Below are 13,822 nucleotides of genomic sequence, written 5' to 3'. Positions count from 1 at the left end.
AAACACTGTGTTTAAAGGGCACAGCTGTCAATTGCCCCTAAGGTTCAATGAGCACCCATTCAAAACATGTACATAATTCCTCATTTTGGATTTAAGACTGCCAGAAAAAAACTGTGTTTATTACCTTTTACTGAGATCCAAACATCAAACAGTTGTAGTAGTAATGTTGTCAGGCTGAGCTGCTAGCAAACATGTGTACAAACAAAAAACTAGTGTATTTTGCAAGTGACTGAGAATGAGAGTGTATGGAGCAAAGGCATGAGAAGACAAGGATGGATTCAATTCACTCAGCTTTTTAAAAACAAAACAAGAAAAATATCCATCCAGTTGGCAGGGTATTTGTGGTTTTTCATCTTCTGACTGGAATCACAACATTACCCACATTTTCTTCTGGACAAAATGTGTAATAGGTTTTATGTGTGCATCTTTGTTTGTGAATAAATGTAGGTAGAAGATATAAGACTCACCTCTGGGTCTTGGTGCTCTCTTCCTGCGGTCTCTAAAAGCAGCTCCTGACTGTAGGGCTTCCAGCAAACTATCCATCACACCGGTCTCATCATTCTCTGAAAAACCCAAGAAGAAAACGAATGAGGGGGTGTTGGAAGTAAGTAAAAAAAATACTAAATCAGATAAAGTGCACTATTCTTCTAGTGGTGTTGGTAATGTTTGCCAACTGATTGCAAGAATTTAGAACTTACAATGTAGGGCTGTCCCAAACGATTATTTTTTAAATGATTACTGTAGCGATTCTTTTTTCGATTAGTCGATTAATCTAACGATTCATTTTTCAATTAGCGATTATTTTCCCATTGCTCAATTATTAACAATTTACACAAAACAAATTTCAATAAGGTTCAAATCTCTATTTATTAAAATTGTTTAACACGACACTGTTCAAGTAAAATGAATTTGTAGTTCAACCTGAAGCTAGATGTAGGCTATCAATCAACAACAAAATAAAGTCACTTTCAGGAGGAATACAAAAATAAAAACTTAGAGTAAACAGAACAATTGCAAAAAGAGTAGCCTGTATTGCTTTTTTTAACAGTAGGTAAAATAATAAATACGCTCTTGTTTAACATCCAAGCTCTTCTCCCTTTAATCTTACAGTAAAAAATATATATATAATCAACATAAGGCAAGTTGCAGAGTGTCTAATATAACAGTCTGTAATCGATTGGGGCACTCACGATGATGGTAAACCAAATCAACGGACTAACGTACTGTTGTGCTACTACTGGGAACACATTCCGTGTCACTATGTTGATAATCGCACATGCTTTGGAGTAAAGCTTAGATCGGGCACAAAAAATCAAGCCCGACCCTACCCGAGTCTGTGCACGTTGTGTCTGAGCCCGGCCACACACATTAACTGGAATTATGAGCCTCAGCCCGATTTTAACCTGACAATTTTTTAATACGTGGGCCGTTATAACTGACATTATAAAGGACTCGTGAGATATCTGAAACAATCTGGCCTGGTTGCGCAATTATCGAAGACAGTGCTACAGATGGGGGAGACACGATTTAGCACAGTTTACCTCACACTCAAGTCAGTGCAGGACATATACCCAGAGCTAAGGGAGAAGCTGGAGAGGCATAGCTTTCTCCCCACCCAATTAGGCTAATGAAGTAATGATTAAAAAAACACAAATGCTTGATCAAGGGCCCGGCCCGGGGATAGTGGCAGGAAATATCATCCCGGCCCGGCCTGCAGGTCAAGTTCGGGCTCGGGAGCAGAGCAAAAAGGTGAGCAGAACTTACGGTGTTTTGCTGCTGTTATCCTGACTCAGTGATGCATTTTACAAAGTCTAAGGACTACCACGTTATTGTTGGCATTGAGAGTAAAATTCTCCCACACTTGGCAGCTATGTTTTTTTTAGATTTCTAGATTTTTTAGAGTCGACGCATTTACGTAATCGACTATGTCGACGAATCATCCCAGCCCTATTACGATGGCAGGTCACTATATAAATGCATAACGTGATAAATAAATAAAAATCACCGCCTTGCGTTTGTATGCCTCCAACAACCAATGCAGTTGTTGCAGTTTACATCCATGTCTGTCCAGACTAACATAACATATGTAGTGAAGACTTTGAAGGAATTTAATAAAGAGGCACAGAAGATCTATATAATCACTACAGTTTCAAGGTTGGCACCCACGATTAGTGTCTCCAATTCCGTATCTGACCAAATGTAAAATTGTGTCACAATCTCTCCATCTGTTCCTGAGTTATGGCGTTGAATAATGGCCATAAAAGCCTTTTTGCAAAACATTATGATGTCACAGTGAAGTTCTCCAGTCGCTGGTGGCTGGCTAGCTTGCCAACAAGCTCTGTTCTTCCAAAGTGTCTGTGATCCAAAATCAATGTCTTAATCCAGGCAGTATTGTACCAGAGGGTATCAAGAGATTCAGTCCAATTGCTGAGATCCAAAATCAGTATCAAAAGAAAACAGTCCAAAGCCGAGCACACAAGCGAAGCCACTTGTTGACCTTTGACCTTATGCATATTAAATGTCATCATTCCATCATTTTATCCTATTATACATTTGCGTGAAATGTTGTCATAATTAGCGCAGGCATTCTATGATCATGGCTAAAAACACGTTTTGTCAGGTCACAGTGACCTTGACCTTTGACCTCCAAAATCTAATCATTTCATCCTTGAGTCAAATGGACGTTTGTGGCAAAGTTGAAGAAATTCCCTCTAGGGGTTCCTGAGATATTGCGTTCATAAGAATGGCACGGACAATGTACGGACAACCCAAAAACATAATGCCTCCGGCCACGGCGAGTGAGGCGGCATAAAAAGCCATGAACAAGGACCTGCTATATCACACGTCCACTCCCAAAGTCAAGTGCTTGAATTATCATGGGAGTAGTTCCAAGCAAATCCAGTAATGCAGAAGTCGGCAGGTTCTTGTAGACAACCTGCTGTACAAATATGCAACCTTGGGCAATGTAGTCATGCATTGCATTGCATAGCAGACAAAAAAACATAAAAGGATTTGAACTAGCAATGAAGTCACATTTACAGTGACATACAGTGTAATGTCAAGCTGAAATGGAACATAAGCCTGGCAACATGGTGTATTTACAGTAGAGTATTCTTGACTCAAAATATCCAGACCTTTGTGGCAGCAGGGGAACCAACAGAAAGCAGATGTATTGAAGAAAGAGAAAGGCTTTGAAGATGTGACATGTAAATCATGCCCTGTGTTGGTACAGCTGAAAACTTGGCCCCGACACCTGAGGCATAACGATGGACCTGGCTAGTAATTTGCTGTGAAAACAGCCTCCAGTGGATGAGAAGGAAAAAAGATAGCAGGTAATGGGAATGCTGAGGGAGAACACACAGTCAATAAAAGGTTTATGCTGTGGTTGACATCCGAATGTGAATACGTGGGTGTTTCTTTTCAAAACTGCTTCTGTGTTGCTAATAACATTTGAAGTCTTTGTCAACCACCATGCAGATGTAAAGAGCCGTTTACCACTGAACTGTACATTTCCACTACCAACACACTGGCATTAAAAACTACAAGCTACAATGCAACAACAATGATGGTTTTATTACATTTGATGGCTGGATGCCATTCCATGCTGTCTGTCAGTCTCATTTTGTTGTTTAGTTTAGTGTGCTTTCTTATCGGTTCTTTCGTAGGTTTAACCACCGGCCGACAATTAAATCACAAATATATTTACTGCAATTCGGAATCATTCGTATTTTATAATGACAAATTGTATGCCAAACTGTTCCTACAGAGTAAAGCACAAGTTTATAATTGCCTTTCGTGTGTCTTATTTTATTGTACTGTAAGGAAGAACTGTAATTGAATTGAACCAACACCAGTAAAAGTAGATGAAACTTAAACTTCACATACTTCACATATGTCAGCAAGATTCATCAAACACGCTAACACTTCCTGACATTATGTGCACCCTTGTTAATATCTCGTACTTCCAAAGTGAATTTTCTTCAGCACCAGGCCCTGACTTTCCTACAGCAACGAAAGCGAGTGCTCTCTCTGGATTTCTAAATTTTGGTTTGCTGTCAGTTACTGAGCTATGTCGAGTTCTGCTTTACAGAACAAAGGATCCTGCCAAAGTCAGATAATGTCACTGTGGCATGCAGTCTGACCGATTTATTAGTGTATGATGTGCTAGAAAAGTTCTTACAACTTCATTAGCTCCATAGAGGCCAAGATGTACCATCAGCCATGGTGTGACGGTTTGGTTCAACCACTGATTTATTGAAGAGTAGGAGGACATTGCTCTGATTAAGGTTGTGTGTGTTTTTCTCACTCCTTCCATTTTGTCTGACAATTCCCCGTAGAGAAATAATACACATTGGAGGGAAAAAAAAATTAATGCTATGATTGACTAGGACTGTGATGATACCAGATCCTCTACTGAGTCAAGGCCATCACATTTTAAACCAACAAATGGGGCTCTATTTTTGTGAAATTGGGCACAAGCAGAAAATTAAAGCACACACGAGTATGGCAATGACTTTTTGTACATTTTGGTGAACAGACTGAGGCAAAATTGCAATCCAGAACATCCCTATAAAACTGGAAACAGGGGCAGAATGAGTACATTTTTAGCTTATACCGCTGGCTCCAATAATGGTCAATCAATCATTCAGCAATCTGACTCACCTAACGCAGACGGTTGGTACAAATGCCTTCCATTGGCTGCCTATTTCAGCTATCTATTTTGCGGGGCATCTTCGCTACACCTGGGGCTTAGCGCTGCCCAGGACAAGTGTAATTGCTTTAAAGAAATACAAAAAAGTTTTTTCCCCTACACCAGAATGATAACTCTAGTCATTCAGTGACCCAGACAGGCTGTCTTCCTAGATCCCCAGCATGCAAATGTGCAGCCTCCCAAATGTGATTATACTGAAATCAAATACAGTGACTTTAAGTTTATTAGCTAATGCAATCTGGTACAAACACTCTGCAATGAATACTCCCTTAGTTGAGCTTATCATTTTTGTTGACAGTGTCATGCATGTAAATGGGATGGGATGACAATGATAGTAGAATAAATGTAAGCAATTAGGTTTTTAGGGCCCTTTTTCTATTCATTTATTTTTACTTTCCCTTGTGCATTGAGGGTACCAAGCGCTGCCCATAGTAAGAGCTATTAAGTAGGGTTAGTCACAGCATTGGTTTGCTTATATTATTTTAATTGGAATTCAGATTGTATTTAGTTGTATCTACAGTACAGCGGCATCTTAACCATTCCTACAAGTTTTGCATGTAGCCCAGAAAAGGGAAAACTTCAAATATATATTTGGGGTAAAAATATTTTTGGTGGAGGGCAAAAGCATAAACAAATGTTTTTGTTAAAAAGGAAAAATAAAACGAGAAACAGGTCATAAGAAAAGATCATATAGCAAATGTTTCTTCCAGCACTTTGTCTGATTTAGTCTGCTGCGCCAAGATCAGCCTATTGCCAGCATCACAGATTGTGACTGAATACACAATTCAAATCTGTTTATTACTAAAAGAACAGACTACAACTGATATAACGGTTATACATGCTCTAAATAGATTATATGATTCAGAGTATTCACTTTAAGTCAACAAGTCAACATGAACATGATTGTCATTGGTTAACCTTAACAAAATGTGTAAAATGTCCAGTCCTGCACTTGAATGAAATCAAAAGCCCCTCATTTGAGAACATGTTTGAGTGTCTGTTTTACACATGTCCAGGCGCAGATAGTGTTAGTCTATTTTTAAAAGCTATTAATGAGGACTGGGATTGCAGTCTCAACCTCTGAAGCTCGTCATCTCCATCAGATGCCTACAAGCTCTTCTCCTCATCTCTTGCAATCGGAGACTCTTTCATGCGCCGTTAACTACATCCACTACAGTCACACTGTACCATGGGATCTGCAAACTGAAATTTTCATCTTCATTCATGCATACAGTAGCATGCGGCACCATGTTGGCATTTTGCAAACCTACAAAAACTGTTAATCAGCTCCACAGTACATGGTCCCTTTACAGTAAACCCACTGAAGCTCCTTTATTGAGGGCGGAGAGTCTCCGGGATGGTGGGCTGTGGTTGTGACCAAACCTCACACCAAGCTCCTACTACAAACACACACATACAGTATGGTTGATATGTTATGGCCCACTTCCTTGCCTGTCTGCTTCTATGGGTGCACTTGCTTTTCATTCGCAACAGTTACATTCCTCCTCTGGCTGATATGCGCCCAGTTCTTCATCATTACACAGAGCAGAGAGGCAGAAAGAATTTCTGAGCAAAACCAACGCTCCTCGACGTCCAAATTTGTCTCCACTTCTGTGGCAATTCATCACAGGCAGCAAGCTTTACACTCCCAACAACACACATAGACAAATATACAAAAATACAGATAGCACACAGAATACACGCAAAAAGGAGCAGATCAATCTATTGCAACCTGCAGTGTGTGCCTTCATGTGTAGTACTCCGTTTGACTCCAACCCACAAGAACATGAAACACTTTGCGTGCCTCAGGAGGCGAGGAAAAAGAAACCCACTCAAATCTCCCGCCTCAGGAATATACAGGAGCAAAAACAGTCCAATTTTACACATCAATCAGAAGCAGCTCAGACAGGCCAAGACACAAAACTGCTTTATAAAATGTAGACAAGAGGTGTTTTCAGACAGCCCAACACTGAAAATCATATTTCTATACTCACACCCACATGCTCACAAACTTAGAAAGAGAGAGATCACAGACATGTCACATGGATAGTAATGGAGGAGGAACACATGGCAGAGGAATATTAGTCAAGCTAGTAGCTGTGAAATGGGCTTGAAACAGTCATTCAGCTTCTGAAAGGTGGTGCTGAGGAGGATGTGGCAAGAGAACAAAGACTAGTGAGAGGAACGGGACAGTGAAGAGTGGTTTCCCAGCTTTGGCAGTAGAGCTACTGATTGGTGCTTTGATGTGCACAATTCGCTTGCCTATTCCTATTCTGCTGCATCTGGGATCAGAGCTCTCATGACAGGTGTGCAATGTGCACAGAGGCTTTTTGCTTTAACTTTCACAAAGAATGAAGACGCTCTCACAAGCCAGTCTAGGCCATACTGATGCCTATTTAAAGAATAGCAAGACGTCTGCCTTCCTTGTGTTCACGTCTTCTTCATTGCAGCTCTACAGAAAGCTCCAAGGCCCACGTTTTAGTAGTAAAAGCATGAAGTGAGCGCAATGAGCTCTACTGTGGCATGTCTAGCTTGATTGTCCATATTGTGGGGGAAAAAGAAAATGAATGTGTGGAAAATATGTGGTTAGGTGTACAAATGTAGATGTACGAGTATACAAGTTAAATCAACAAAAAGGTAAAAGCAAAAAGGTGTTTACCACAAAACAAAAGAATAAACTCTGGGAGAAGAATCATGACAAAGCTTAACCTCCACCTCTGGGAAAAGGCTGTAGTTATCCTCCTGTCTGTAGTGAAACTTCAATCGCCACCTATTTAATCAGAGTCTGTTCAGACTATCGTTTTCCATTGTCTGGAAATGCATTGTGTGTGCGTGTCGATGTCTACTCTCTATTCAGACCCGGACTGATGCTGCCCGCCACTTCACTCGACAGGATGTGGCACTTATCATCAGGACAATGACCCGGTAGAAGCAGTTTGTAGCTGAGGTGGGCCAGAGCAAGGCAAGAAATAGGGTCAATTGGGCTGGGATGGAAAAGCTAAGAAGAGAAAATTACATGCCTGAGTACAATGAATGCAGGCCGACCACTGTGTTCCCTTGGACATTTAGAAGACAAATGGTGCAAGGCCAGTTAACAACCACACACACACACACACACACACACACACCCCTCTCTCTCTATTGAATATCTTCTGTTCCACTTTACTGATAGTTTGAGCAGAAAGTAGCCAAGCCATTCACTGGATGATGGGATGTACAAACGACAGCCACGCATCATAACCAACTAATAAATATTGTCATCGGTTACTGTTGATCATCCTCGCAACTGTTGAATAAAAAAAATGAAAAAGGGGAGTCTTTGCTGCTGCAACTCAAAGTTCTCATGCGTTACCAGTGACACCTTAGCCAATGAGCAAACAATAACCTAATCACCTGTGATAAATCCAAACATTCACAGAGAAATCCCATCAAATTATCATTAACCCATTAGAACAGTTCCCCACTTTGGGGTCAGGACTCCCACAAGGGGTTGTGAGATGATACCCAGGGTAGAAAAAAAAAACGGAAAAACAAAATCCAACTCCTTGCTTTTTCCTTTCTGATATAGTGTATAGTTTAACCCCTTCAGACCTCTACAAATTATTCAGTCAGTCAGTCTGTGAAAATTACAGACTTAAGGGCATGCACTCTACAGTATGATAGGAGGTCGCAAGAACATATTGCTAAGATGTCACAAGGAGAAAATGATAGGAACCATTGCATTCCAGCAACCATTTATAATTGCTCTATTGCAAGATGTTCTGGTAGTACAAAGTCTGGGTAAAATGGATTTCAGAATCAGAATCAGCTTCAATGGCTAAGTAAGTGTGAACACATACAGGGAATTTGACTCCGCCTTTTTGTTGTTTTCAAAGTACATAGACATACAGCTAAAAACAAATACAACAAAGGTGAACAAAGCTGAACAATTTTAAATATGAATCAGAATGATGATGGGCAAATGAGTCAGTCCAAGAAAATCTGATCAGTCCATAATGACCATGAATAGGGTTGCAAAAATCCGTGAATTTTCAAAGTTGGAAACTTTCCATGGGAATTAACGGGAATATATGGGAATTAATGGGAATAAACGGGAATTAATGGGAATAAAACTGGATATTTTTAATATTGCTTGTTATAATACTGTTAGAGTCTATAACAGGGAACTTAAATGTAGTTGAAAAACCAATACATAACCCATTGCTATTAACCTATATGTGTTAATTGTATAGCCCACTTGTTCTTGATAGGCTGGAAACAATAGACAGCGCTGATGGTTCAATCAATCAATCAATCAAACTTTATTTATATAGTACTTTACAGCAACCAGCAGGTATCCAAAGTGCTTAACATCGAAACCAAGAATAAAAACACATATCATACAATATAAAGAAAGAACATGTAAAATCAGAAATAGTTACAGAGAAACAGAAGAATGAAATTGTCACACCACTGCTACGTATTAAAAGCCAGACTAAACAGATACGTTTTAAGTTTGGACCTAAAAAGAGCTACATCTGTAATAGTGCGGATATCAGGGGGTAACTTGTTCCAGAGTCTCGGGGCAGCAACTGCAAAAGCCTGGTCACCCCACCGTTTATATCTAGACCTTGGCACTTCTAAAAGTCGCTGGTTTGAAGACCGCAATGACCGGTTGTGCTCCCGCAAAGTTAAAATTTCGGACAAATACGGACAGACCATTTAAGGCCTTGAAAGCAAACAATAAAATCTTAAAATCGATTCTAAAACGCACAGGGAGCCAATGAAGGGTGTAGAGAACAGGAGTGATATGTGCACGTCTAGATGTGTTTGTTAAAAAGCGAGCAGCTGCATTTTGCACAAGTTGAAGACGTGAGATGGAGGTCTGATTCAGACCAACGTAAAGAGCATTACAATAATCCAACCTAGAACTAATAAAGGCATGAATTGCCTTTTGAGGAAAGGCTTAACCTTAGCCAGGAGACGAAGCTGGAAAAAGCTCATTCTAACAACATCACTGATCTGCTTGTCAAATTTCATGCTGCAATCAAAAGTAACCCCCAAATTTTTGACAGCTGACCTAGTGTAAGATGCTAGAGCTCCCAAACTCAAAGCTGGACCATTTTGCGTGCCTGAAGTACTGAAAATAATACACTCCGTTTTATCTTCATTCAAATTAAGAAAGTTTTCTGAAAGCCACAACTTAATATCAGTGATGCAACTAAGCAGGGAGTTTAGTGCGACACTGTCATTTGCTTTAATAGGCAAATAGATTTGCAAATCATCTGCGTAACAATGAAATGAAAGTTTATGCTTTCCTATAATAGCCCCTAAAGGCAGCATATATAAAGAAAACAGAATGGGGCCAAGAATTGAGCCCTGGGGAACCCCACAAGAGAGAGGAGCAGCTGACGAGAAGAGGTCACCAATCATGATAGAAAAGCTCCTATTAGCCAAATAGGAGCTAAACCATTCAAGTGCCGTGCCTCTGATGCCTACACAATGCTCAAGACGAGAGAGGAGGACTGCATGGTCCACAGTGTCAAAAGCCGCTGTGAGGTCCAAGAGCACTAAAACAGTAGGATTCCCGGCATCTACAGACAAGGCAATGTCATTATGTACTCTCAACAGTGCAGACTCAGTACTGTGGTTAGCTTAGCACGCATATAACCATAACCATAGTAAATCAAAGGCTGACGATTGACGAATAACTCAACATTTGCTTGAATGGGACTTTTGGGGAGGGGGAGAGGGCATAGAGAATTTGTTTATTTTATTCAACATTCATGTTTTTTTGTTGTTCAATGAAAGAATATCAAAGTTTTACTGACGAATAACTCAAAGTATTCACTTGCATGCCTATCTGCTCATTGTTGTTCAATGAAAGAATCTATTAAAGTTCTACTGACGAATTACTCAAACATTTGTATTCACTGTATATGCCTGTCTGCTTATTACAAAACAAAATGTTTGTATAAGATGGAGTTTGTATGAATTACCCAACATTTCTGTAAGTGTACAGACAGTTTATTGAACGAAGAGCTGTGTGAGCTCCGTGAAAGGGCTACGAGAGAGACAGCTACTGGTAGTCAATGTCGCAACACAGCCTCGTACTTTGGGAAACTGGTGGTGTATCTGCGGACATTGTGAAGCTATGGACACCGAACAGGAGTGTCTGTGTTGCAAGGAGTGGGACCTGTTGCGTCGCAATGCCCAAGAGATGCAGTGTTTTGTACAGTCTGAAGATTTCCCCTCTCTGATAAACAGGGCTGTACTTGAAACTTTTTCGGCGACCCAGACAGGAGGGACCAGATGGACAGTTATCCACTGAGTAATAGAGGTCGACCGATATGGGTTTTCTCAGGCCGATGCCGATCTTTAGAAATCAGGGTCAGCCGATAATATACACATAATTTCTCAACAAAAACATTTATTGAGCACTTCACCAATCTACACTTGTATACTTCAATTAAAAATGTATAATGTAAAAACATACTGTATATTGTATAAATAATGTATGAAAAATATATTAAATAAAAGAAACCGGTAAGAAGAAAAACTTTGTCAAATAAACTTTTAAATGAAAAAAATAAGGTTTAGTGCACTTAGCAGCATTTATTAAACTTCTGAGAATACAAATCTGCAAGCTTCACAGAAAGTGACATATTATTAATCTCAACACTATTTCCTCCTAACTCCTGTTGAATCGCATAAGACTAGGGCTGTCTTTCTCTATCACTCTGGGGCTATCTAAAGTCAATTCTTGTTCACCTTGTTTGTTAGATCATTGTTCATTTGTTTGTGTGTTTTATCTGTGTTTTGGGGATCCTACTGGTACATGTCCTACACTCATTAGGATCTTATCTGAGCAGATTTCTGTCATTCAGACAACTCTTGGTTGTAATTTAAAACTCGTCCAGCCAATTTAATAAAATGAAGGGTTTTATTCGTGCTCGAGTCCATAGATGCAGTTAATGGATACAGGCACGGAGAACTGAAGGCTCTGTTAGCAACGATTAGCTCCGTTAGCGGTTAGCTCCGTTAGCGGTTAGCTAGCTCCAGTTAGCTCCGTTATAGGAGTGGATGAGACTGCCACGGACACGGGTAACAACCAGACTCTGATAAATGACATTTGGGGAGCTTCCACAGCGGTGTGGCCGCGGTGTTTTGTACGGTTTTATTAGTACAGTTAATCCCAAGGCAAGAACACCAGCAACATGCGACTGCTAACGGTAGTGTCTGAGCCTGAAGTGGCTGCGCGAGACACACGGCAAGTCTTCACGAGGGGAGGGGCTGGAGGCAGCTGGTCTGGGTACACTGTAAAAAATGTCGCCTATTCATGTTTTTAACACTAGGCTGCCCGCAGATGCGCCTGCCTATTAATCGGCTTGATATACTGGGATATTGGCCGATGCCGATTATGTTAAAAAATGCCAAAAACGATAAATCGGTCGACCTCTACTGAGTAAGTACACTAGACAAGTTATGCAGAGTGCGATTATTTCAGATATATTGAGCAAATTGCTTTTGATTTTAGTTTGCATCGCCAGCTGTAAGTCATGACTGGTTTCCAAGACGACGGCCGCATGTAAACATGAATGCTAGTGTCTTTATAATCTATCTTTTCAATAAACTGTCTGTACACTTACAAAGTTCTCAATGCTTCGGTTAACATTTAGGGACCCTCATTATGCTACTGTTGAATTTTGGTGATATTTTGAGCCTTTTTAGTGGTATAAATAGCAATTTGTTTTTACTTTCCCTGTGCCCCGAATACTAGCGTTGTAAGCTAATCAGCGGTCCGCGCTAGCGTCTTCCAAGCTCCAAACTCATTCGATTAGCATGAAAACATGTCCCAGAGAGCGACAGAGTGGGTACACATCTGTTAATAACCCCTAGGTTCGTTTTGCGCCGGAATTGTCCTTTAATTCCCATGAATTCCCCTTTAATTCCCATGAATTCCAAATTGGAATGTTTCCAAAAATTCCCCAGCTTAACTTTCCATGGAAAATTTCCACCCCTTTGCAACCCTACTGATGAATAAGACAATAAGTGCCTTTTGTACATCCCTATATACTATAGTAGCCAACAACTAAAAAATGCAGGCTATTTAGTATAAGAGAAGCAATTTGGATTAAATTTCATTTAAGTGATGTAATTAATCATTTGCTTAAAGTTAATTTTGAATAATGTCAAAATTAAAAAACTGTAAACGGACATACATTTCTTTGGTTTAAAGGGGTGATAGAATGCAAAACCGATTTTACCTTGTCGTAGTTGAATAACGACAGTTTGGTGGGTAAATAGGACATACATAGAAGCTTAAAATCCCATTGATACCCCTATCCTCTGCAAATCTCACATTTTGAAACCGCCGCTGAAAACGGGCGAATCTCAACAAAGCTGGAAGCTGACATAAGCATCCCAAATCCTAGTCTTTGTCACGCCCCAACATTTGCTTAGGCTACACCACTGACCTAAGGTCAGCTTAGTCTTCTGAATCTAGCTAGGTCATGCAGATCTCCAGAGGTCCGCTATTTAATTACTAAATTCACTTCTGAGACTTTTTTATGCGAGAAATCAACTATGTAGAGGTCAAATATGGGCCGTTTTACGAAAATTGATGGCTAATTGCAAATTTTGTCCGACTGTGTGTCGCAGTTCAGCAGGAGCTCAGCAGGCTACATGACAGCGGCCAGTGCTGCCTCGCCGCCCGGCGTGTCCTACTTCATAGACTCGCTGTGAGCTAGCTGGATCTCCGTCACGAAGGGAAGCCAGCGGCGCTCCATACCCGCGCAAAGTCACCGGTTCTGGGTTACTGGACTACAAAATGCCGAGGCCCTGATGGAGCTCCAGGACCTGCAGCTAGCCCCGATCTTTACCCATAGGATTGAAGGGACAGTAGCAGCTAATGAAATCCCTAATGTTCACAAAAATGCATTAAATTGAAATTCAAACTGTGAATATACTTCAATTATGCAGAAAGTGAAGCTAACTAGCCGCAATCTGTACACATAGGATTGAAGGGACAGTAGCAGCTAACAAAATCCCTAGCTAATGTTCACAAAAATGCATTAAATTGAAATCGGACACCATTGTTAGCTTTATAAGACCTTGGGGTATATGTTACAT

At 40.4% G+C, this 13,822-nt stretch overlaps 1 protein-coding gene across 6 annotated transcripts in view; it reads right to left on the bottom strand.

Moving 5' to 3' along the window:
- LOC116054602 (protein diaphanous homolog 3) overlaps positions 1-13,822 on the bottom strand; it is a 195,435-nt gene that overhangs the window by 58,570 nt on the left and 123,043 nt on the right. For all 6 annotated transcript variants that reach the window (XM_031306235.2, XM_031306239.2, XM_031306238.2 and 3 more), the window contains one exon: positions 468-563. In XM_031306235.2, the coding sequence (XP_031162095.1) occupies positions 468-563 (96 nt within the window). The remainder of the gene's footprint in view (positions 1-467; positions 564-13,822) is intronic.

Source organism: Sander lucioperca, chromosome 3 (assembly GCF_008315115.2).
Source record: "Sander lucioperca isolate FBNREF2018 chromosome 3, SLUC_FBN_1.2, whole genome shotgun sequence".
Taxonomy (NCBI): Eukaryota; Metazoa; Chordata; class Actinopteri; order Perciformes; family Percidae; genus Sander; species Sander lucioperca.
This window is presented reverse-complemented; position numbering and strand designations above follow the sequence as displayed.